Source organism: Laccaria bicolor, genomic scaffold (assembly GCF_000143565.1).
Source record: "Laccaria bicolor S238N-H82 LACBIscaffold_11 genomic scaffold, whole genome shotgun sequence".
Classification (NCBI taxonomy): Eukaryota; Fungi; Basidiomycota; class Agaricomycetes; order Agaricales; family Hydnangiaceae; genus Laccaria; species Laccaria bicolor.
The window spans coordinates 417852-438436 of NW_001889882.1; the positions used below are offsets into that span (position 1 = coordinate 417852).

The 20585-nt window shown below is 47.9% G+C and overlaps 7 protein-coding genes across 7 annotated transcripts; 3 read left to right on the forward strand and 4 right to left on the reverse strand.

Annotated features, from left to right (window-relative positions):
* Positions 1 to 61: 61 nt before the first annotated feature.
* On the forward strand, positions 62 to 2773 carry LACBIDRAFT_296999 (uncharacterized protein; the record flags this gene model as incomplete). The annotated part of the gene is made up of 15 exons (XM_001880587.1): positions 62 to 296; positions 347 to 425; positions 482 to 609; positions 663 to 702; positions 752 to 835; positions 885 to 1092; positions 1142 to 1145; positions 1197 to 1422; positions 1478 to 1502; positions 1558 to 1803; positions 1865 to 2005; positions 2064 to 2122; positions 2179 to 2247; positions 2314 to 2644; positions 2705 to 2773. The coding sequence occupies 15 exons, from the start codon at positions 62 to 64 to the stop codon at positions 2771 to 2773; spliced, it is 1944 nt and encodes a 647-aa protein (XP_001880622.1).
* Positions 2774 to 2948: 175 nt separating this feature from the next.
* LACBIDRAFT_297000 (uncharacterized protein) lies at positions 2949 to 3597 on the reverse strand. The gene is made up of 3 exons (XM_001880819.1): positions 3430 to 3597; positions 3369 to 3374; positions 2949 to 3311 (listed from the first exon to the last, which is right to left on the reverse strand). The coding sequence occupies exons 1-3, from the start codon at positions 3541 to 3543 to the stop codon at positions 2988 to 2990; spliced, it is 444 nt and encodes a 147-aa protein (XP_001880854.1). The 5' UTR covers positions 3544 to 3597; the 3' UTR covers positions 2949 to 2987.
* An 801-nt stretch (positions 3598 to 4398) lies between these two features.
* LACBIDRAFT_297001 (uncharacterized protein) lies at positions 4399 to 6590 on the forward strand (the record flags this gene model as incomplete). Its single annotated transcript, XM_001880588.1, has 6 exons — positions 4399 to 4650; positions 4701 to 5257; positions 5311 to 5391; positions 5441 to 6080; positions 6136 to 6267; positions 6324 to 6590. 6 exons carry the CDS (start codon positions 4399 to 4401, stop codon positions 6588 to 6590), a joined length of 1929 nt encoding a protein of 642 aa, XP_001880623.1.
* Positions 6591 to 6954: 364 nt separating this feature from the next.
* Positions 6955 to 10105, forward strand: LACBIDRAFT_297002 (uncharacterized protein; the record flags this gene model as incomplete). Its single annotated transcript, XM_001880589.1, has 14 exons — positions 6955 to 7027; positions 7080 to 7547; positions 7600 to 7643; positions 7692 to 7875; positions 7925 to 8015; positions 8064 to 8134; positions 8191 to 8319; positions 8370 to 8624; positions 8677 to 8773; positions 8825 to 8964; positions 9014 to 9264; positions 9319 to 9414; positions 9462 to 9728; positions 9776 to 10105. The coding sequence occupies 14 exons, from the start codon at positions 6955 to 6957 to the stop codon at positions 10103 to 10105; spliced, it is 2496 nt and encodes an 831-aa protein (XP_001880624.1).
* A 27-nt stretch (positions 10106 to 10132) lies between these two features.
* Positions 10133 to 11059, reverse strand: LACBIDRAFT_249707 (uncharacterized protein; the record flags this gene model as incomplete). The annotated part of the gene is made up of 5 exons (XM_001880820.1): positions 10133 to 10220; positions 10276 to 10342; positions 10396 to 10841; positions 10880 to 10960; positions 11016 to 11059. Coding segments are annotated over 5 exons (726 nt in total), but the record flags the coding sequence as incomplete, so codon positions are not given.
* Positions 11060 to 11301: 242 nt separating this feature from the next.
* LACBIDRAFT_319893 (uncharacterized protein) lies at positions 11302 to 11611 on the reverse strand (the record flags this gene model as incomplete). Its single annotated transcript, XM_001880821.1, has 2 exons — positions 11302 to 11452; positions 11505 to 11611. The coding sequence occupies 2 exons, from the start codon at positions 11609 to 11611 to the stop codon at positions 11302 to 11304; spliced, it is 258 nt and encodes an 85-aa protein (XP_001880856.1).
* A 6394-nt stretch (positions 11612 to 18005) lies between these two features.
* Positions 18006 to 20493, reverse strand: LACBIDRAFT_184843 (uncharacterized protein; the record flags this gene model as incomplete). Its single annotated transcript, XM_001880822.1, has 8 exons — positions 18006 to 18269; positions 18316 to 18586; positions 18645 to 18835; positions 18897 to 19455; positions 19513 to 19813; positions 19869 to 19919; positions 19976 to 20225; positions 20274 to 20493. 8 exons carry the CDS (start codon positions 20491 to 20493, stop codon positions 18106 to 18108), a joined length of 2007 nt encoding a protein of 668 aa, XP_001880857.1. The 3' UTR covers positions 18006 to 18105.
* Positions 20494 to 20585: the final 92 nt, after the last annotated feature.

The window sequence follows — 20585 nt, forward strand, 5'->3', positions numbered from 1 at the left end:
GATGTGCATGTGAATATACACACATGATGGCACATAGCCAAATAACCTATCACGCGCAGTCATGGCTAATGTTATTCAAGACTTCCTCCAAATAATCCGTATCGCCTTCGAACGCGGTCATCTCACTCCGCGATCCCTCGTTTCTGGAGCTGCGCTTGCCCTCCTGATTCGTCTCGTCTTCAAGCGACCGAAACCCCGTTACATATCCAACCTCGAACAGGTGGGTAGACGCGTCGGTTTGAATACGACTGCGAGGGATGAAAAGTGGGAGTATGATATCATCATCGTTGGCGGAGGTATGCCTTGCAACTTGGACGATAGAACCCCTAATTGTAGTCTATCGCAGGTACTTCGGGATGTGCACTGGCTTCCCGTCTTTCCGAAGATCCAAACATCCGTGTATTACTGCTTGAAGCTGGAGGAAGGTATGTCGCGTTTCTATTGCTCCTCTTCTACTGAACGTGAAATTTCATCTATCCAGTGGCCGCGCTCTTAGTGACAGCCGAACCCCAATCGGCTACGGAGGACTCTTCTTCACTAAACATGTCTACCCTTTCCGAACCGAGCCTCAGGCAGCAGCAAATGGGAAGGAGAAATTTTGGCCCAGAGGTAAGCCCCACTATTGCCCCAAGCACTTAGGAGCTAATCCTTGGATATTGCAGCCAAGATGCTAGGGGGTTGTTCCTCCATCAATGCCCAGATGTGATTGCTCCGCTTCACTATATCTTACGCCGCTGATACGTTGAATTAGGGCTCAATATGGTGCCCCTGGGGACTTTGACCAGTGGGCATCCTACGCTGGTGACAAGTCATGGGCCTGGAGCAACTTCTCTCGGTAAGCAACGCATATAATCAAGTCTGTTGAAACGGCTAATTTGCCACAGGTACTTTACCAAGTTTGAGAAATACAACCCACATCCAGACTACCCTCTGGTCGATGCAACAGTCAGGGGTAGCTCTGGCCCAGTAAATGTGGGATATTTCAATACCGTTACAAACGCGTCCAAAGCATTCGTCAAGGCTTGTGTCGGAGTCAACATTCCTTTCACACCCGACTTCAATGGCCCAAATGGGACTCTGGGTGCTAGCCGGGTACGTTATTCATCTTCTAATTTTGGACTTTTGTCCTGAACTTTTCTAGATCAGTAGGTGGAATTCTAACAAACAATTGATACTTAAATTAACCTCGAAGATAGTGACATACGTGGACAAGAAGTATCGACGAGTCTCAAGTGAGACAGCGTACCTGACACCTGAAGTCCTCGCACGGAAGAACTTGACGGTTGCCGTCAACGCTACAGTCACCCGCGTGCTTTTTGAAACGTCTGAAGCTGGCGTACCTCGTGCTGTAGGTGTCGAATTTGCCAACTCAGATGCAAGGCCCAGGTATCAAGCCAGAGCCGAGAAGGAGGTGATCCTTTCGTGAGTCTGCGTTTTTCTCACCGAAATAACTCCGTCCTCATTTAAATCTAATTAGTGGTGGTGCTATCCACTCTCCCCATGTTCGTCTCTCTTGCCTTGGTTATCTCTCGAGCCCACATGACAATCAGCCGCTAGATCCTCTTAATCTCTGGCATTGGTCCAGCTGCCCAACTCGAGAGGCGTGGCATCCAAGTCATCAGAGATCTTCCAGGTGTCGGCCAGAATCTCGTCGACCACCCCGTCGTGGATATGTACTTTAAAGACAAACTCAATAACTCTGCCAAGTACTTGAGACCGAAATCTTTTTGGGACGTCGTGAAATTGACATCTGCGATCGTGCAGTATCATATTCTAGGAATTGGGGGACCATTGGCGATGAATGTATGCAGTTTCCTTCTTCTTTTGAGATTACTTGAGATTAATTTTTGTTGTTGTGTTATAGTTTGGCGAATCGGCTGCTTTCATCCGCTCAGATGATCCTGATGTCTTTCCTACTCGGTACTTCCCCGAGAAACTCCTGGATAGTACATCAGCGAAGGATAGCCCCGATCTAGAACTTTTCTCTACAGCTTTTGCATACAAAGTGGGTCATTCCTTTGTTCAGCATCCATGCGTGAGATTCTTATGGGCGTTACTTGTAGGAGCACGGTCGTGTCTTCTTCGATGTCCATACATTCGCGCTTCATGTCTACTTGCTGAGGTACGGTGTCCGTCAAGTGTCTGTAAGCGTAGAAGCTCTTATGTCCTTTTTCTTAGACCAACAAGCACCGGTGCCGTACTTCTCAAATCTTCAAATCCATGGGAACTACCAAGCGTCAACCCAAAGCAAGTTCACCACTTCTCCCCCTTCCTTCCTTCCTCCACCCTACTTACCGCCTCCTTTCCCACCAGCTACATATCCACAGAAGAAGACATAAAAAAACTCATCCGCGGCGTCCGGCTCTGCCTCCAAATCGCACAAACGCAACCCCTCGCTGCACTCCTCGACCACGAATTCACCAGGGCCGACCTCGACCACGAGCTACACCTTAAATCCGACGTGGAATTGGAAGCTGTCATTCGGGAGCGCGTGGAGACAGTGTATCACCCTACGACGACGTGTCGTATGGGACCGGATCCGGAGAAGGGGGATGTGGTTGATGCGGGGTTGAGGGTTTATGGTGTGGTGGGACTGAGAGTGTGCGATGCGTCGATTTTTCCGTTCATTGTTTCGGGTCATACGGTTTGTGACTTTTTTTCGTGGATTGGGGTTGGTGTTGATTTATTTATTTATTTCGGAAAGGCTGGAGCTTGCTATGCTATTGCGGAGAAACTCGCTGACGATATCAAGGCTGAGTATAGCTCGGCTTGAGGGCTGGCGCGTTACACCAAGCGAAGGCCAATATGGTTTGGCTTGGGAATCGAATACATGTCTTTTTGTATTTTTAACTTCTGTAACAAAGCAACTTTTGGGCGGATCGATTGTCGCTGGAGTCCAGTGCTATACGCGTTGCGACGCTCAGACTCCAACGAATATTTATGATATGTTTTCGAAATGTGCATTTCATTGTCTCTGTCTAACTCCTTCACAAAACACAAGTATGTAATAGAACGAAGTCAAAAGTAAGTTGTCTACGAATTTGGTGTCCCTCTAAAAGTGAAAGGAAGCACTGCAGCAGAAAGAAAAAAAGAGTCCCGATGAATGTGGATGCCGGTGTCAAATGATGATAATGGTGCGGTTGAATGGTAATGGTATTGTCGTCATTAATGAAGGAGGACGGTATATTGAAAGGTGGGAATGTGGTGCTGAGTGGTGGAAATGGTTTGTTGGATGATGGCCACGCGAAGTGAGATGACCGTGAAGTCGGATGGTCAAGGTGTCGCAAGATTCTCATAAAAAAATGCATGCTCTAGAGGGGATAGTCGATGAGTATCAGAGAAGAAAGGAGCAGCAGAAGGAGACTCACGATGTTCTAGTGTACAGATGTAGTCGTCAATGCTGGATGAGAGATGAAAAGCGTCTCATGCGATGACGCAGTAGGCATTGTTGCCTGAGCCGCCGGATTCCTCGTCGACGGGTGCTTGTGATGAGATGTCCTCAGCCTTAGCCGCGAGCGAGAAGTAAGTGGTGAATGAGTCCATGTCTTTGGGAAGATGTGCGAGGCTTGCAAAAAAGGCGGATGAAATCAAGCAGAGGGCTTTACTGGCTTGAAAATCCAAACGCTTTGTCCTCTGATTTTATACGTTCCCAACCGGAAGACGCGGCTCGCGGGAAGCCCATCGAGGGGTTCGCTGCAATTGTTCTGTGCACTGTCACCGATTTGGATTAAAAAAAACCCGGGTCGGACATAAAACAATAAACGCGGGTGTCCAGCATGATGCATGAGAGCCCAGAGCCGCTTGAAGTCAAGAATATGCAATGGCGCCGTGATAGCACAATAGTGACGGCTTGATGGGGAAGGCGGGGTGATTTATTGGCTTTGCAGCATGTGTCACGGCAGAGGTGGAGAACAAAAAGCACCGTCCATATACGGACGCGGCGTGAGAGATTGCCCCGTATCGACATTGCCAAGGGCGACAATCACATCATGAATGCAAGCAACGACGGTGTCGATTGGATTATTATTATGCAAGTGATATCGAGGTGTAAGAACCTGGAGACGGGGTATATTCGACGTTATTGTTCATATACCAGGCGGCCATGAGGAACGGCGGAGAACAGGAGTCGACCAATAACCATGGGGAAGGCGACACCAGAAGTTGCGAATTGAACGGCGGATAGAACAGCGAGCAAGTAAAACGGAAGAGAACCTGTTGGGTGAGTTGGTCACTTTATATCAAGTCCACGACAAAGGGACCTCCTTTCTTGGATGGCGTGACGACGGTGACAGTGACCTGTGACGATGCATTCATAACGGTCACGTGACCTGAAGCTCGAACGCGTTGCAAGATTTGAACCATGGCCCAATTTGGACAGTTCAACTTCTTCACATCGTCATGTTCAAAGGCATCCTCCCTTCGAAGAGAGTCGTTTCTTCAGACTTTACTTTTCTAACAAGTCTTGCCGTAGATGTTCCGGCAGGCAAAGAAAACCAGCCGACATCTGGTCTGCAGCAACCCCAGATCCCAGCCACAAAAGTTGGAAAGGTGGGTGCTGGGATCAGTAAGAAGAAACGGGGGGACGCGAAGAAATCGAAAGATATACCGTCGGAGGTCCCAGAAACAAACCAGGCGTTTGATAAACTTCTGGTGAGACTCATATTGATCACAGCATGCTCAGTCGTTAATGACATGTTCAGGATGATCTCCAGATTCCTGTGACACTACGGCCCAAGCTAGTTGGGATGGACTCAACAGTAAAAGCAGCTATGCTCAAATCTTCCCAAACCATGGCTATTGCTCCTGCGCCAGAACCGTCTCCACCCCCTACTACACCTCATACGAGGGGCTTGCGACGGGCGCACAGCATAGAGTCATTCAATTCACCCCAACATTTTGTCGCTCCCATAGACTATCTTGAACCCCCTCACACAGCCGGGTTCGCGGGAACCTACGTCTCCGCCCTGCACTCTCCGTATACTGGCGGAACGGGGATAAGTCGGCAAGGAAGCAGTCACACCCGTGGCCTTTCTTTCGATGCCCCTCGGTTGTTTTCTAAGAGTCAGGTTCACCTTCCATCATCGACGTCGACCGTGGACGTTAGTGCCGGTGGTAGACATGCAAAGGATAAGGCCCCAGCCCTCAAGAACCTTTCTCCCACCAAGTTCTGTAGCATTCTTCAGAGCCAATCTAGCACGGAGCTGGATGTTGAAGACATCAAGAAGCTAAGGTTGCTTTTGAGGAACGAGTCAGCCAGGTAAAATTCCGACTACGCACGTCGCTAGGGATATTCTGATCACTTCCACCCAGTTGGTCACAAGAATTTCTGAAACTCGGTGGATACTCGGCTTTGCTCACACGGCTTAACGAGATCCTCGAGGTTGAATGGCGGTAAATTGTTAACGTAACATTTTGGTTCTCGTACTCAATGACGCTTTAGGGAAGAACAACACGATGATCAAATCCTACACGAACTTCTGCGATGCTTCAAAGCGTTGTCCACATCTTCAATTGGGTGCTTTGCTTTGCGCAGCTCATGCCCCACTCCGTTCGTTCAACTCGTGTCACTTTTATACTCTGACAAGAAACCTGGCGAAGTTGCTACCAGACAACTCATCGCCGATCTCCTTTTAATCTTATTTGAGCTCTACCCACCCTCGTCCCTTCCATCTACTGGCACAAAAGGTGGTGCCTTGCTGTCCGGCCGCTCTCGTCCCCATCGAGAGGCTTGGGAAAGCGAAAGTTCCCTCGTTACCTCTAACCTCATCAGTCTTCCCCCACCCCACAAATCATTCTTTTCTCTTATCCGTGCTCTTCTCCTCACGCCTGCCCCACCTCCCTCTGAACGTCCAGGAGTTCCTATCTCTCCCCACGCGTTTATCGAATCACTTCACCAACCTAGGATTTATAAGACATACTTGCAAGAACTCTCGGACCTCTGCCGGGACTACTTCTGGGTCTTTTGTCACCCGACGAACACCATCTGGATTTTAGCTGAGACCGACGAAGGAAGGGTCGAGAAGCCAAGAGCACCAGGTGGTATGACGGGCGGAGTAGAATTTGAAGCCATGGGCTACTTTGTACGGGCATCATTCCACGGCCGTCTCTCCTTAACTGATTGGGCATTAATCATAGACCACTCACCTGAGGCTCATAAATTCAATTGCCAAATGCGTCGCTGATCTCAACATGCTCAAGGACCACGACCATTCGGCCCATCGTTTCCACTCTGACCTCTTCCTTTCTGGCCTGGAGCGTATCATTCTGGTAAGTTCATTAGCAAGTCTATCCTGTCAACGTCACCCATTAATTATCCTTGACAGATTTCACGAAAAGCTTCGACGACGTACTACCCAACCCTGCACCTTGAACTAGCGAGATATATCTCATATGCCTGCCGTGCGGGATATGAGCTTCCATATACCGTCTCGCGGCTCATCGGCATGCCACCGTCCGGACTTTCGAAGAACCCAGAACTACGATCGGGTCGAAACACCCCCGCACGCCCACCTGGTACACCAACGAAACGACACTCAGGCGCGCCAGCGTTGCCTTCGCCAATTAAAGTTGAGCCAATCCATTTCGATTAGACGACAACTGGACAATGATTGCTTTGAACGAGCGTTACGATTTACTTACGAACCCAAGGAAATGTATTGAGACGAGTTTTGCTGTCGTCGTTTTATTGCTTTTATCTGTGTAGAAAACTAGTTTTTCTGAACCAATGTGTAGTGCCACGTGACGTCGGTTACTCGAATCTAAAAAAACCACCATCAACTCAAAAGCTGCTAAAAGCGCGAAACGGGAACGGCGAACGATACAATTATCCCCAGCCAATGAGGTTGTCCATTAGTGTATGTTGTGCGAGTTTTCTCTGTTCGACCACTGATAAAGTTTTGTTGTATGTAGTTGTGAAAGCCAACTCTTCCCTTCGCTCGGACCCACCATATCATAATGGCGATTAGGAAGAAGACTTCGACGACGCGCCTGCCTCAAAGCATTCTTCAAGAGCTCGGGGAATCTTCTGGTATGCCATGATTTTGGACTCCTTAGCTCAATAAATCTCATTTTCTGATCAGGGAATAGCAATAGCAGGTCTTCGGTCGCGGGTGGACGATCTCGATCTCATGTGCCTCGAAAGGATGCACGTAAGCAAGAGCGTGAAGCTAGGAAACAGAAGAAGGCTGCTTATTTTTCTGTCAATAACAAGAAACGATTAGCTGAGGAGGAACACCATGAATCACCCCAACGCAAGAAACCTCGCCAGGCATCCTCGGCGGAGCCTCGAGTAGCGGCCTTCTCAAGCGAAACTCCATCTACCAAGGGGAATGAGTCTCTTGTAGCACACAAACCTGCCGCTCCGGTCATCAAGACCAAAAAACTCACCAAGTCCAAGGTCATACATGTTGCAGAACGGAGTTCTCACCCAGCGGCAACGAGTCGGGTCGACGACGGGGAAGACGCGTATATTTCCTATCTGGAATCGCAGTTGGGGTATTCAAAAAGCGGGAAAAAGAAAAAGATTGCGGATGACGATGGTCTAGATGGTATGAACAACAATACTCTCACTTTGTCTTGTTCATGCTAATCTTCCCTTAGACTTATTGAATTGGGCTGACGGGTTTACTGCGTCAATGTCCAAGGTGTGTCTGGTTACTCTGTTAACTAAACTGGAATAACGATTGTCGTAGGCAAAACCAGATGATGCTGAAGGAGACGCACCCGATGTGTCGAGCGAATCTAATGACAGTGACTCTACCGAAGACGGTGACTATCCTGACGAGGAATGGAATGGTATTGAAGACTCAGAAGGGGATGAGGAGCCACCAGCGGGACTGGTTGCGGAGATTGAGATCAATCCGAAACCAGCTACAGGTAAATTCGTTGGCGTCTCCACTTTGTCCAACCACTCAATATTAAAAAGCGTATGTACCCCCCCATTTAAGGAAAGGGAACGACGAAGGTTCAGAGGCTATGATCAAGCTTACGAGACAGCTCAAAGGTCTTCTTAATCGGTAAGAGCATCTATACCAGCCACCCTCGAGATTATTCATAAGAAACAGAATGTCAGAACAAAATATTGGAGCCATTGTTGAGAGTCTTGAAGGAGTTTTCAGAAGCCAAAGGAGGAATGGTGTGTCTTCCTATCTCTCTCCGTCGGAACAATTCAACTTACGTGGCTTCGTCAAGACGTCACTTCGACTTTGACCACTTTGATTATCGATGGAATTTCGTCCCATTCATCCCATCTCGACTCTTACGTCGTTCTCTACACTGCTCTCGTGTCCAGTTTGCATAAACTGATCGGAGTCGAGTTTGGTGTGCATCATCATAGATCTCGATGTCATATGTTCTTACGCACATTATAGCTGCCCACTTTGTGCAAACTGCAGTGACTTCCTACGAGCGGCACTATGCTGCACTACCGAAGAGCACAGAATCCACAATCTCAGAACAAGAGGTCGACACGCAAGGAAAAGAATGTTCGAACTTAATCGTCTTGATTTCCGAGCTCTACAACCTACAGGTGGTCTCCTGCGTGCTTGTTTTCGATATCATCAAGTCTTTGCTGAACGATACCTTGTCGGAGTTTAACATCGAGCTTCTGCTAAAGGTCGTTCGGAGTAAGTAGCTACTAATTTGACCCTTTTCTATCCACCTACCTCACCTATGAAGATTCCGGGCAACAACTTAGACAGGATGATCCATCTGCCTTGAAGGACATCATTCAAATTGTGCAAAACAAGGTCTCTGGAACGAGTGATGGTCTTAGGTGCGTCTCTCTCATGAATCGTTGGTTGAGGGAGCCTGATGTCCTCTGTAGCTCTCGCACTCGGTTCATGATCGAGACGTTAACAAACCTGAAGAACAACAAATTGAAGAGGAATTTAACGCAGAACCAAGGTGGCGCAGCCGTGGATCGGATGAAGAAGTTTCTCTCCGGTCTTGGAAAGAACCGACAAGGTGTGTTCTGCGTGAGAATGTCAGCATTTTTACTCAGGCGAGAAAGCAGTGCTTGCACACGAGCCTTTGAGGGTTACCCTCGAGGACCTCCACTGCGCGGAAAGCAAGGGAAAATGGTGGCTTGTTGGCGCTGCATGGGGCGGTGACCCCTTGGTAGACAGGCAAATGAACGCAGCCGGAGCTCCTGGGACCGCAAGAAAGGAGGAAAATCAGGAAAGCGAGCTGCTCAAACTTGCTCGCTCGCAAGGGATGAACTCCGACATCCGGAGGAGTATCTTTGTTGTCCTTATGAGCAGCGACGTAGGTCATCTGGTGCTTCACTCTTCAGTGATTGATCTATCATTGAAATATCAGGATTACGTCGACGCTTGCGAGAGACTGAGTCAACTGAATCTGACCGATGTCCAACAACGAGAGATCGTTCGTGTAGTTCTTCACTGCTGTGGACAGGTACGTTATTCAGGCTTAATCAAGTCCAGCTCCTCAAGCCTGTGTAGGAGAAATCATACAACCCTTACTACAGCCTCGTTTGCCAACAATTGTGTCGTTCGTCGCACTCTTACAAGATCACGATACAGTTCTGCTTGTGGGACTTTCTTCGAGAATTGGGCGAAACATCTGTCGGTGGTGCTGAAGTGATCAAAAATACCAAGGAAGACGAGGGTTTTGATCTCAAGAGCATATCGAAAGCCCGCCTGAGGAACGTAGCTCGAGCCTATGCATGGTGGATCGCAAAGGATTGTGTTACACTTGCCATCTTGAAGGTCGGTTGTTCTCTCCCCATGCTCCGATGAATCTGACCTCGTCTCAGCCGGTCGACTTCACACAAGTGAAACCGCAAACACGCGAATTCCTCAAGGAACTGTTGATTCAATTGTTCATCGCTAGTCAAAAATCGGCGCCGCTCGTTGTTTCCAACTTTGATGAGGTGGTTCTTACCCGAAACCGAAGTGTCGTCGAGGAGATATTCATCAAAGCGGCGCGGATTGAAAATCTGGCGACGGGCTTAGTGTATTTCATGACAGAGGCCTTTCGAGATCTCTCAATGAAAGAGGACGGGTTGAGTAAATTTCTGGGATGGGCGGTTGCGTTGGCAAGGGAAACCTTACAGTCCAAGATGAACGGTATTCTCACTCAATGAGTACTTTTCACAAAAGATATCATTCTGTTATGGAAGACGTTTTCGGAAAGCTACACTCGAGCAAATACTGCCGCTTTTGCCGCCGTACGTATAAGTTTTATGTTGTATCCGTGAGCTATAGGGAGCGAGTTGAGTAAGCGTATCAACCACTCAGAAAAATGTACACCCACTGGTATAGAAGGTTCGTCTCTTCTGTCGCAAAGCTGGCCTTTAACTCGTCCTCTGTGAAGTTGCATGCTGGAAATAGGATATTATCAGCGTCAATTGAAACCTCAAGAAAAGCCGCTTACAAGTTATCAAGAAGTACCCTCCTGGCTTCAACAACCTCGTCACCCGTCCTGGATATTTTTCTACGGGAGACTTCCCATTCTCGTCTTTTTGACTTAAAGCAATGGCGTCGTAGGTGCCTTTGTCCATCAAGACGTCCCAAACACCAGGTTCGCCCTCTCCTTGTGTGGATTCCAAAACTTTAGGTTCATCCTTCAGAAAATCGCATTCGCTGAACGAGATGATTGAGGCGTCTCCTCGCCTTTTGTTGGCGATTTCCTTCGCCAGGGAAACCGCGCCTCGGCTGTAGTCTATACCCGAGAGCGTAGTAGGGTCGTAGCCAGCATCGAGGAGGCCGAACAACAGCGTTCCATTTCCACTACCCACTTCGAGGATTGAGGCATTGGACGAAGAAGGAACATGTTCAAGGGCCCATTCGACCATCTTTTCTACACTCTCTGTGCCAAACCTACAAGTTTTCTTAGTCCTGTTGTCCTTCTGTATGACGATCGGTTAACATGCCAGATTTCACCTTCATCTCCGATCTCCTCGAAATTCGCGAGCTCTTCTTCGTAAACACTGTCCCAACTACCAGCGACGCCGATTGGAAGGTGCGAACGCTTGGACGACTGACGAGACGTACTGTTCCTTGGTTCCGAGCTTTGAGGGCTGTAAATCACTCATACTGGACGTGGGCAGGAGAAAAATGCTTAGTCAGCAGAATAATTTCTCCAATTCCAGAGTGACCGAGCGAGCACTGGTGAGGCGTATCGAGTGCCCTTGGCTTCTCCGAAAGAAGAGTTGAGTGAGTATTATCATTATAAGTGTGATAGCCAGTATGGTAATGATACAAGAACGCTACGAGACGACAAGTCAATCGGTGGGCAATTGAAAAATACATCGTCATCATACGGACATGTTAATGGGTGTCAGCGACCACGTCCCTCTGTTTTATCCAGGAGATCCTTTGCCTCGTTGATTTTACTTGCGAGGTATGGCGACCCTCCACGATCTGGGTGGTTGGCAAGCATAATATGTCGGTGGGCATCCTTTAGTTTGTTGCGCAGTAGAGGTCCGTCCCTAATTAAAAACATGAGGGCAAGTTATTAAAAAATATGCTCAAGCCACGCACTTGAGTCCCAGAATCTCGATGGCCTCCTTGCGGTCCATCTTGGCTTTGAACCCTCCCTTAACCCACTGGTCCGCTGCAGCCTTACCACCCAGAATGCCACGTCGCATCATTGACCGCCCTAAGATTGCCGCCGCTACAACGCTGACACCGATAATGACTGGAGTGGCCATGGAAGTCGAGAGCGAGGAAGAGGCTGAGTTGTCCTCTGACATAATATGCGGAAGAGCGATCGAATTATGTGTTCCCACGCTTTTTGACGCTCAACGTTCAACCTGATACCAATTCTCGCCTACAATTTTGATTTGAGAGAAATCTCTACCCACCGTAAAGTCACTGACACTTGTTGGACCCTCAATTTTGGTGCGCGGCTGAAATGATAGCCCTTGGAATATCTGAATTGGTATGTGCTCCTCCAACACTCATTGACGCTCAAGATTCAAATGAACGCGGGAAGGTCGTGGTTGTAGAGACCAACTTCTCCAGCTGATCCGCAGGAAAGCCTTTCGACGGCACGACGATGCCGCATTTCAGCATGGGTTATTTAAACGCGTCCCATTCTCGGCGCTATCTCTCACTACATTCCCTAAATCATGGCTGGAGGCAGTAAAACCTCCACGATCGAGCAAGAAATCTACAAGGAGGCTCACCCGCCTATACGTGTGACTGAAATCCAGGAAAGCCGCATTTCCTCATCTACAATCGAGGATTTTATTCGTAGTGCCAACGGTGGTCCTGTTGGCTTGGCGCCAGCATACGGTTCCAAAGGCGTCTTACACACCCTCGCCATAGCTTCGTTATCGGAGGTTATAATCGTGAAGATTTGTGCGCTAAAGCCATCCTCGCGAACAAGAAACCCCAAAAAACCAAGCTCCCCATCCACAAGTCAGAATCCTTTGCGTGACAAGATTCTGTGTCGCCCCGGCACCTCAACGTATGCATTCAGAATGGATAGGCTTGTTGGAGCTCTATTTCTCGATGCTGGAATTCGATTGAACTCAGCAGTGGACCTGTTGTCTGTGTCCAATGACGATCGTAACGCCCTGGAGTCCCTTATGGCGTCCCTTGGTGGTATTATGGTGTTGAACAAAACCAATGTTATACGCCTATTCCGCGATAATGAATCGATGAAGACCCCCAGCACATCGACCGCACTCCAGGCATGGGCCGCATGTAGAGCAGCTACACTGCCATCGATGATAGAAGACGTTTTTCAGATTCCAAGAATCAATACCGGCTTGTTCCCTAAAAAGGTGTGTAGGAACATGCACGTTGTAGGCATTTTTTCATCGAGATCATAGCACCTTCAAGTAATTTCTAAAACCAACCGCGACGCAAGCCGCCTTGTCGCATTGAAGCCTGACGTTGTGAAGAATGATGTTAGCAAGGAGGTCATAATCAGGAAAGGCGAACTCAGTGTCGTTTCGGTCCGCTTCAAGAGCAAGCTGAGGAGGACTGCAACTCATCAGGTACGCTTGCCCAGATCTACGACTCGTTGCGTATTAAAAATGGGGTGCCACAGTATCTAAAGATAAAAACGAGAGAAAACGGAAATGTCTCGAATATTCGGGGGCAGACCAATGGAACCCAAGGCAGAACATCAACCGTCAGCGTTAATGCGCCTATGAAAGGCTCTATTGTCTCCATATATACGGTTGGTAAAGAGGCACCAACGACCTGCGAGACCTTGCGTAGCAACATCCTTTTGCGGATTTTGCAAGGAACCGACGATATCATGTCTCATCCATTTGTCCAGCGCATTTGGCTGCCTTCAGAAAAGATATCCTGGCCCTTAGTCCCGTCTTTGGCGCCCCTCACTTTGTACTTTCCTTCTGAACGCACCCTAAACGTTTCTCAAGAAAGGGCCGTGAATTTAGTTCTGTCACGCAAGCATAAGGACCGCGTCGCTCTCATTCACGGACCTCCTGGGACGGGCAAAACCACTGTCATTGCTGCTAGTGTGACTAGCGTTATGGCTTCAGCTAGTGATAAAACAACCATATGGCTGGTGGCACAATCGAATGTCGCTGTCAAGAATATCGCCGAAAAACTTGTGGAACTCAAATTTACCAAGTTCAGGATACTTGTTTCAAAAGATTTCCATTTCGAATGGTAAGTACTTCGATTTACATTGTACTTTAATTTGATTCCTGAGTTTCACGATATCCACCATATTCAGGCATGAGCATCTGTACGGCAAAATCAACCAGAATCTCATCCGATCAGACGACTTTGGCACTGATTTGACCACAGCTAGTCGACAGTTATCAGACTCTAGAGTTGTCCTCTGTACGCTTAGCATGATGTCTCATGAGAGACTCACGGAGATTGCACAAATCGTCCCTCCAAAACTAATTATATTTGATGAAGCCAGTCAAATCGAGGTCGGCGACTACTTCCCTCTGATCTCTCGGTTTAGAAATTCGATCAACAAACTTGTTTTCATTGGAGACGACAAACAATGTAAGTCCATTAAACGTTATTTGGTTTTCCTGCTGATCAGCTTCAGTGCCACCATACGGACACGCCGATATCAGTGAACTTCAGAGCATCTTCGAGGCATCGCATCTCCGTGGGCCTGCAGTCCTTCTTGATACGCAGTGTATGTTTTCCTTCTTGCAGGAATCAAAACAACTGTGACGCGTTGAATGTAGACCGAATGCCCATCCCGATCGGCAATTTCATTTCAACTCACGTTTACAAAGGTCGACTCAAAAGCGAGCATCAGTTACGATCACCACTCAAGACCTGCCGTTTCGCTGATATTCACAGGGGGGTTGAAGTATCGAACGGTCGCAGCTGGGTCGTAAGTGCTTGAAACCGTTCATATCTCTTTTTTTAATGGCCAACAGAATGATCACGAAGTTGAAGCCGTCATAGCGATCGCAAAGAAGTTGGACAAGCATCACATGTCTTATAGGATAATCACTCCCTACGACCCTCAACGTTCAAACTTAGAGAAAGCTCTGAAGAACGCAAACCTCCCATGGGAAGATAAATGCTTCAACATTGATGCGTTTCAAGGTAAGTTCACATATATCTTCTGAAGAACGTATTTGATCACCTACTGTCAGGAAACGAGGCTGATTATATCATTATTTCCTTGGTTCGTTCTGAGAAGTTAGGCTTTTTGAGGGAGGACCGACGGGTGAACGTCATGTTGACGCGCTGTAAGAAGGGCATGATCATTTGCACGAGTCGCAAATTCATCGAGTCAAAGGCTCAAGAGTCCTTGGTTGGGAAGTTGGCTAACGCGCTCGGTGACGAGACTTGGGTCAAAAGCCGTGAAATCTTGTATGGGACATTTGTACCCTTCATCTAATACAACGAGTCAATTACGGCTGTACCTTAAATCTTTTTCTCTACCTAGTTGATGTCGATTGAGCTTTATGAGAGCATTTCAAATTGTCCGATAGCAATATCCGAAAGCGGAACCAGCTCAACGTTCCGTTAATTATAGACTTTGACTGCTTGCTGCCTTGAGGCAGCTAGGCGCCGCGTATGGCCCGCGATTGGTTCTTTCTCTTACATCCATCATGGCCTCCCGCAGGCCCCAGGTGATGCTGCAGAATATCCTGGACGGTCCCGAACTTGCACTCAACCAACATATTCCAATCCACACAATCCGCGAACTCGATATTCCTACATCAGATCTTTTCGAAACTTTTGACCACGCCCGCCCGCTTGGCATCTCGCCTGGTTTCTCTGAGAAAGGTCGTCTCAACGCGCTCGCAGTCGCTGACGACAAGAACTGTCGAATCATTGAATTCACGCAGCCCAAGTCGCAGAGAGGTGGAAACAACAGGCCGCCGCCTGGCCTACCTCAGGCTCCGCGCGATGTTAAAGGAAGAACGCTCCTGGAAGATAAGATTCTTTGTCGTCCTGTCGGCGACCTACTTGCCTTTGACATCGGCCCGCTGTCCATGTCGCTCTACTGTGATACGAACCTCCGAATTACCAATGCTGTCGACATTCAATCAGCCTTTTCCGCCGTCGACCGAAAGCCACTAACTGCAATCAAGCAGTCTGTCGGGGAGGACATCCAAGTGAAGAAAGAGAACATTGTAACTCTCTTCAGCAACCCGGTCTACAGTGCAGAGGATCGAAAAAGTACCACAGATCTGGCTATGAGAGCTTGGGTCGCTCAATTTTTGGCAGGGTATGGGAATGGGGCCGAGACGTTCGAGAAAGTCCCGAGGATTGACACAAAGAAGCTTAGTTCTCTGGTAAGCCTCGTCTTCATCTTCATCCTCAGCAGCATTAGCTACATTTTTGATAGGTTCTTGATATGATTGGCAAGATTGCCAACGACGCGCAGCGGCTTGACCACTTGAAACCCCATCAGCAAACCCATCGCATTCAAGGCAGCCATGTAGGCTCGCAAGTTAACTCCGCAAGCTATGGTGATAAATTTCGGGCAGGAAAGGTATCTGTATCTCAAATATTTACCTTCCACATGCTCTAATAAAACATTGTCGTGTATAGAATGTTCGTGTACAGCTCCAGAATGAACATGGGACCTACGTTACCCCCGGCATCACAGCGGATGTTGAGGGTAGATCTGCAAACCTGAACACCAGACAGACGATAGGTAATAACGCAATTCTGAAGGTCATCACCATTGGTCGTGACGACCCCACCACTGCTGAGGCTCAACGAGCTGCGACTGTTCTTCGCATTCTTCAAGGCTCTGGAGAGCTGCTCAACGACAGTCCCTGGATCCAGAACATTTGGTTTCCACCTGCTGATGGGCTTCCCCTTGTGTGGCCCAAGGAGTGGAAGTCAACCACAAAGCCTTCGAGATTACCGCCCAAGCCTCCTTCCCCTTCCTCTGAATCAAAGCCACCTCTTAGTCTCAATGGTTCCCAACAGAAAGCTGTCAATGCAATGATGTCACCCAAGGACGATCACCGGATTGTACTTGTTCAAGGTCCACCTGGTACTGGAAAGACCTCAGTCATTGCAGCTTATGTTCACCATGCTGTTGAGAAGGCTGGCCAAGGAGGTATTTGGCTGGTGACACAATCTAATGTAGCAGTGAAGAACATTGCTGAGAAGCTGATCTCCTCTGGGTTTTCCAACTGGAGGCTCTTAGTCTCCAAAGATTTCCATTGTGTCTGGTCAGTCATCTTTAGAAATGTATAATATTTTGACCCTTATACATTTATTGTTTCTAGGCATGAACACCTCTATCACAAAGTTCAGGCAAACATGATTCGCTCTGATGAATTCGGCATCATTGGGCCCTCCCGCTTCAAGGGCTGTCAGGTCATGTTATGCACCTTAAGCATGCTCTCAAACCGGTCCATACCCAAATTCACTCATCATATACCAATGAAAAGCTTGATTGTGGATGAAGCAAGTCAGATTGAGGTTGGTAACTACATTTCTGTATTTTCAACCTTCCAAAGCCTGCGGAAGGCATGTTTTATTGGAGATGATAAGCAATGTAAGTGGTTATCCCCATTTTTCTACCTGTTCATTAATATAGCTCTTCATAGTACCACCATATGGCCAAGAGGATCTCCAAGATCTTCAAAGTATTTTTGAGATCTCTCACTTGAACAAGCATGTTGTATTTCTTGATACTCAGTGTAAGTTTTCTTTCAAATATTATGCTATATACTAATGAACCTGACCCCTCTAGATCGTATGCCACCTCAAATTGGAGATATCATCTCTGAGGCAGTCTATGATGCCAAATTGAAATCAAACCCTCTGCATCCCATTACTGAAAAAACAACTGCCTGCTACTTTATCAATGTACAGGCTGGCAAAGAGAGAAAAATGAATGATTCATTCAAGGCATGTTCTTATCTTTATTCTTTTCTACTCTCTGATCAAGCTTTCTGTTTCAGAATGAAGCAGAAATGGAAGCAGTTATCAAACTTGCTCAGAAGCTTCAAGACCAAGAGAAGAATTACCGCATCATTACTCCATACCTCCTCCAGAGAAGCACTATTGAAAATTACATGATGAGTGTTGATGGCCTGGATTGGAAAGACAAGTGTTTTGCTGTTGATTCCTTCCAAGGCTTGTTCTTTTCCTTTTTCTTTTGTTCAACATATCATCTGATTTAATTTATAGGGAATGAAGAAGACTATATCATTATCTCCCTTGTCCGTTCTCGTGAACTGGGCTTCTTGAACAATTTACGCCGCACAAATGTCATGCTTACACGCTGCAAGCTTGGCATGTTCATTGTCACCAGCAAACAATTTCTGGAGGGCCCTGGATCCAAGTGTTTGGTTGGAACATTGAAGGATAAGTTTGGGCCAGAGGCTTGGTTGACCATGGAGGATATTGAGGAGGAGAGGTTCTGAGAGCAAGGATGAAGAGCTGGGTCTTGTGAGACATTTTCCATTAGTTAGGTTTCAGGGGTGCTTCTAGATAACTCCAGATCTTGGGAAGGCTTTGAAAACATCTCAAGAGGGTTTTCAAAGCTTTCTCATGACCCAGATGTATCTAAAAGCTCCCAATTATGTCAAATTGGACTTCAGATAGGCATTACAACAGAGCCATTTTTTTTTTTAATAACCTAAGATTTGTGCAAGAAGTCTTGAAGTCTATGATTAATCTAGTTGTGACGAAAATATAGAAACATCTATAGATGACTTGTAGTAATGTCAGCCACATTTTCCTCAAGACACACTGAGTGCATCTTGTTAAGCACCTCCACAACAACTTCCTTGAACCTCTGTGTTGACGTCGCTTCACTTGAAAACTTGGACTCAATCCCGAACTTGATCATAGCAGGGGCCGCCAAATCTGTAGAGCCTCAGAGCATGACCCGATCGAGAGTGGAAATACATACAGTTGATGCCATACCCATCGTCATAAACAGCCCCAAACCCGGTACCTTTGAATAGATGTCCAGCACTCAATCCGCTCGTGCTTAGCTTCCATCGCGCGCTGCGCTCGAAGAGTTCATCCTCGAAGAACGGCGAGTGTTCACCATTGATTGGTCGCATGAGAAGCCGCAGACCAAGAAGGTGTCGGTCGATCCCGCGGCCAGTCGCTGCTTCCCGAGTGAGCCTGGCGTGTGTTGTTATAGCAACTTGAAGACACTTGTAGCGCTGCGTTCTCTAGCGACGTTATTGAAGGATTAGAGAAGGGACAGACAAACACAGGAAAGCAACGCACCGATGCTCGAGGATCAAGCATGCTCAAGACCCAGTCTCTGCTCTCGCGCGTGAACGTTCGCAGTGTCTCTGTTCGTCCGTGTTTGAACATCCGGGTCAGAACCGTCTCGTATGTCGCTGTGAACTCTCCCCGGGTTTTGTACCATGCAAGTTGGAGGGCCATTTGGATGTACGCGTCTGGAGATAGTTTGGCTTGAGAAAGCCGTCAGGGAAGATGAGCGTCGAGTGAGAGCAGAAAAAAGAAAAAGCACACCAATGTCCTTGATCCAGTCCGTTCCGTACCCTTCGAACCAAAGTACACTGTCATCCGACTCATCCAGTATCTTCTGCGCACGTTGCTCAGATGCTCTCGCCTGCTCCCACATGTGCTCGTCCGCCACCCAGTCGAGCCGCTCCCATGGTGCCTCATCCCCGGTTTCAATGGCAACTGGGGGCCCCTGGAACGCATCCGAGTCCACGCCGTCGACGATACCGTACTCGGCAACAATGCTGGGTACAAGTGCGTCACATGGGGAGTGCTCTCCTGTTGCGCCAGCGCGAGTGGACGGGTCGACGATGAGCGTGAGAGCCTTGTCGAAAAAGCGGTTGGATACGTTGAGGTGGGTTGACCGGATTGTGTGGAGGTGGGCATCGAGTTGGCTTTGGGCTGCTGTTCGAGTATGTGTTGCATGTGTCGGTAAGGAAGAGCTGTCTGGTGAAGATGGTTTGAATGTGTAGGTCGTGTGATCAAGGCTGAGGCCCATGACGGAGTGAACCATTGCATCGTACGACCTCTCATTCGTTGGAGATTTGTTAAGAAGGTACTCGAGGTTCTGGTGATATAAAACGAGTATGAGAAACAGCGGCTTTGCGCAGAAGGTGGAACGTACATCAGCCCAACAATCCCGATTATCGGCGCTCAATACACCTATTGGAAAAGCCCTTTCCCCCTGCGCTAGTCGCTCTTCGACGTCGAGCATCACAGCACGTATTCGTGCTTCTATTTCTTTCGGGGACATTAGAACAGGAGACGACGACGACGTTGGTGGATGGTAGACGGTAACTCTGTAGCACCAATCGTGGACCATGAGGAGAAGAGAACGAGCTTGAAGGGTTGGAGACCCAGGGGGTGTAGAGAGGGTATCACCTAGACGTTTGGGCCTCCGTGCGATATTGAATAACTTGGAAGTGCTCTCCCTTAGCCAAATTCCTATTATAGACATTAGATTCTATTTCAAGCAATAACATATAGAGAGAAAACGAACCTGTCCGAGTTGTTTCTGGGTGCAACTCTTGGCTACCAATTAAAATAAGACGTTAGATTCAGCAAAAAGGAATAGAGCCCACACACACGCATCGAGTTTTTCCTTGAAGTCGAGCATGCGATGTATAAGCCAAGCGGCTCTTCGGACCTGCCAGAACGTCGTCCCCGCCCTGTTATTGTTGGTCTCCCCCTTGAGAGCGCTCTGTGGTATCATGTTGTCCTCGTGAAATGCCAACCACCAGTTGGAGTTGACGAGCAGAGGCGCTCTCCACTCCAAATAAGCCTTGTCCATCCAAAAATTGTCATTGAGCCAGTTGTTTGGTGAGAACCTATCAAGCGCTGTTACAATCTTAGTAGACGATGTGGATTTACTTCATGAAGACGAACCGACCAAACGTTCCTGAAGAACCGCGCCAATCCCCAATTCGAACTCGTCCGCCCACTTCTTGCGAAGAGCATACGCAGAATTAAATGACATGGCCCCTCGGAGCTCATCCTCAAGAAGAAATGGTTCAAGAGATGTCAGGTATTTGTTGAGTGTTTTTCGCAAGTCCGGTACTGGAAGACGAGGAAGTTTCGGGGCTGAGGACACTGACCGAGTGAACATTTTGAGAGGCTTTTGGATGCGACGCCTGAGCATGTCACTGGGAAAAACAGAGTAAGTGGTGTAGCCAACACGTGATCGCTCAATCTTATCGC

Excerpts from the sequence above, each read along its gene's own strand:
- LACBIDRAFT_297000 (XM_001880819.1), bottom strand. The coding sequence starts at position 3,543 with ATGGACTCATTCACCACTTACTTCTCGCTCGCGGCTAAGGCTGAGGAC.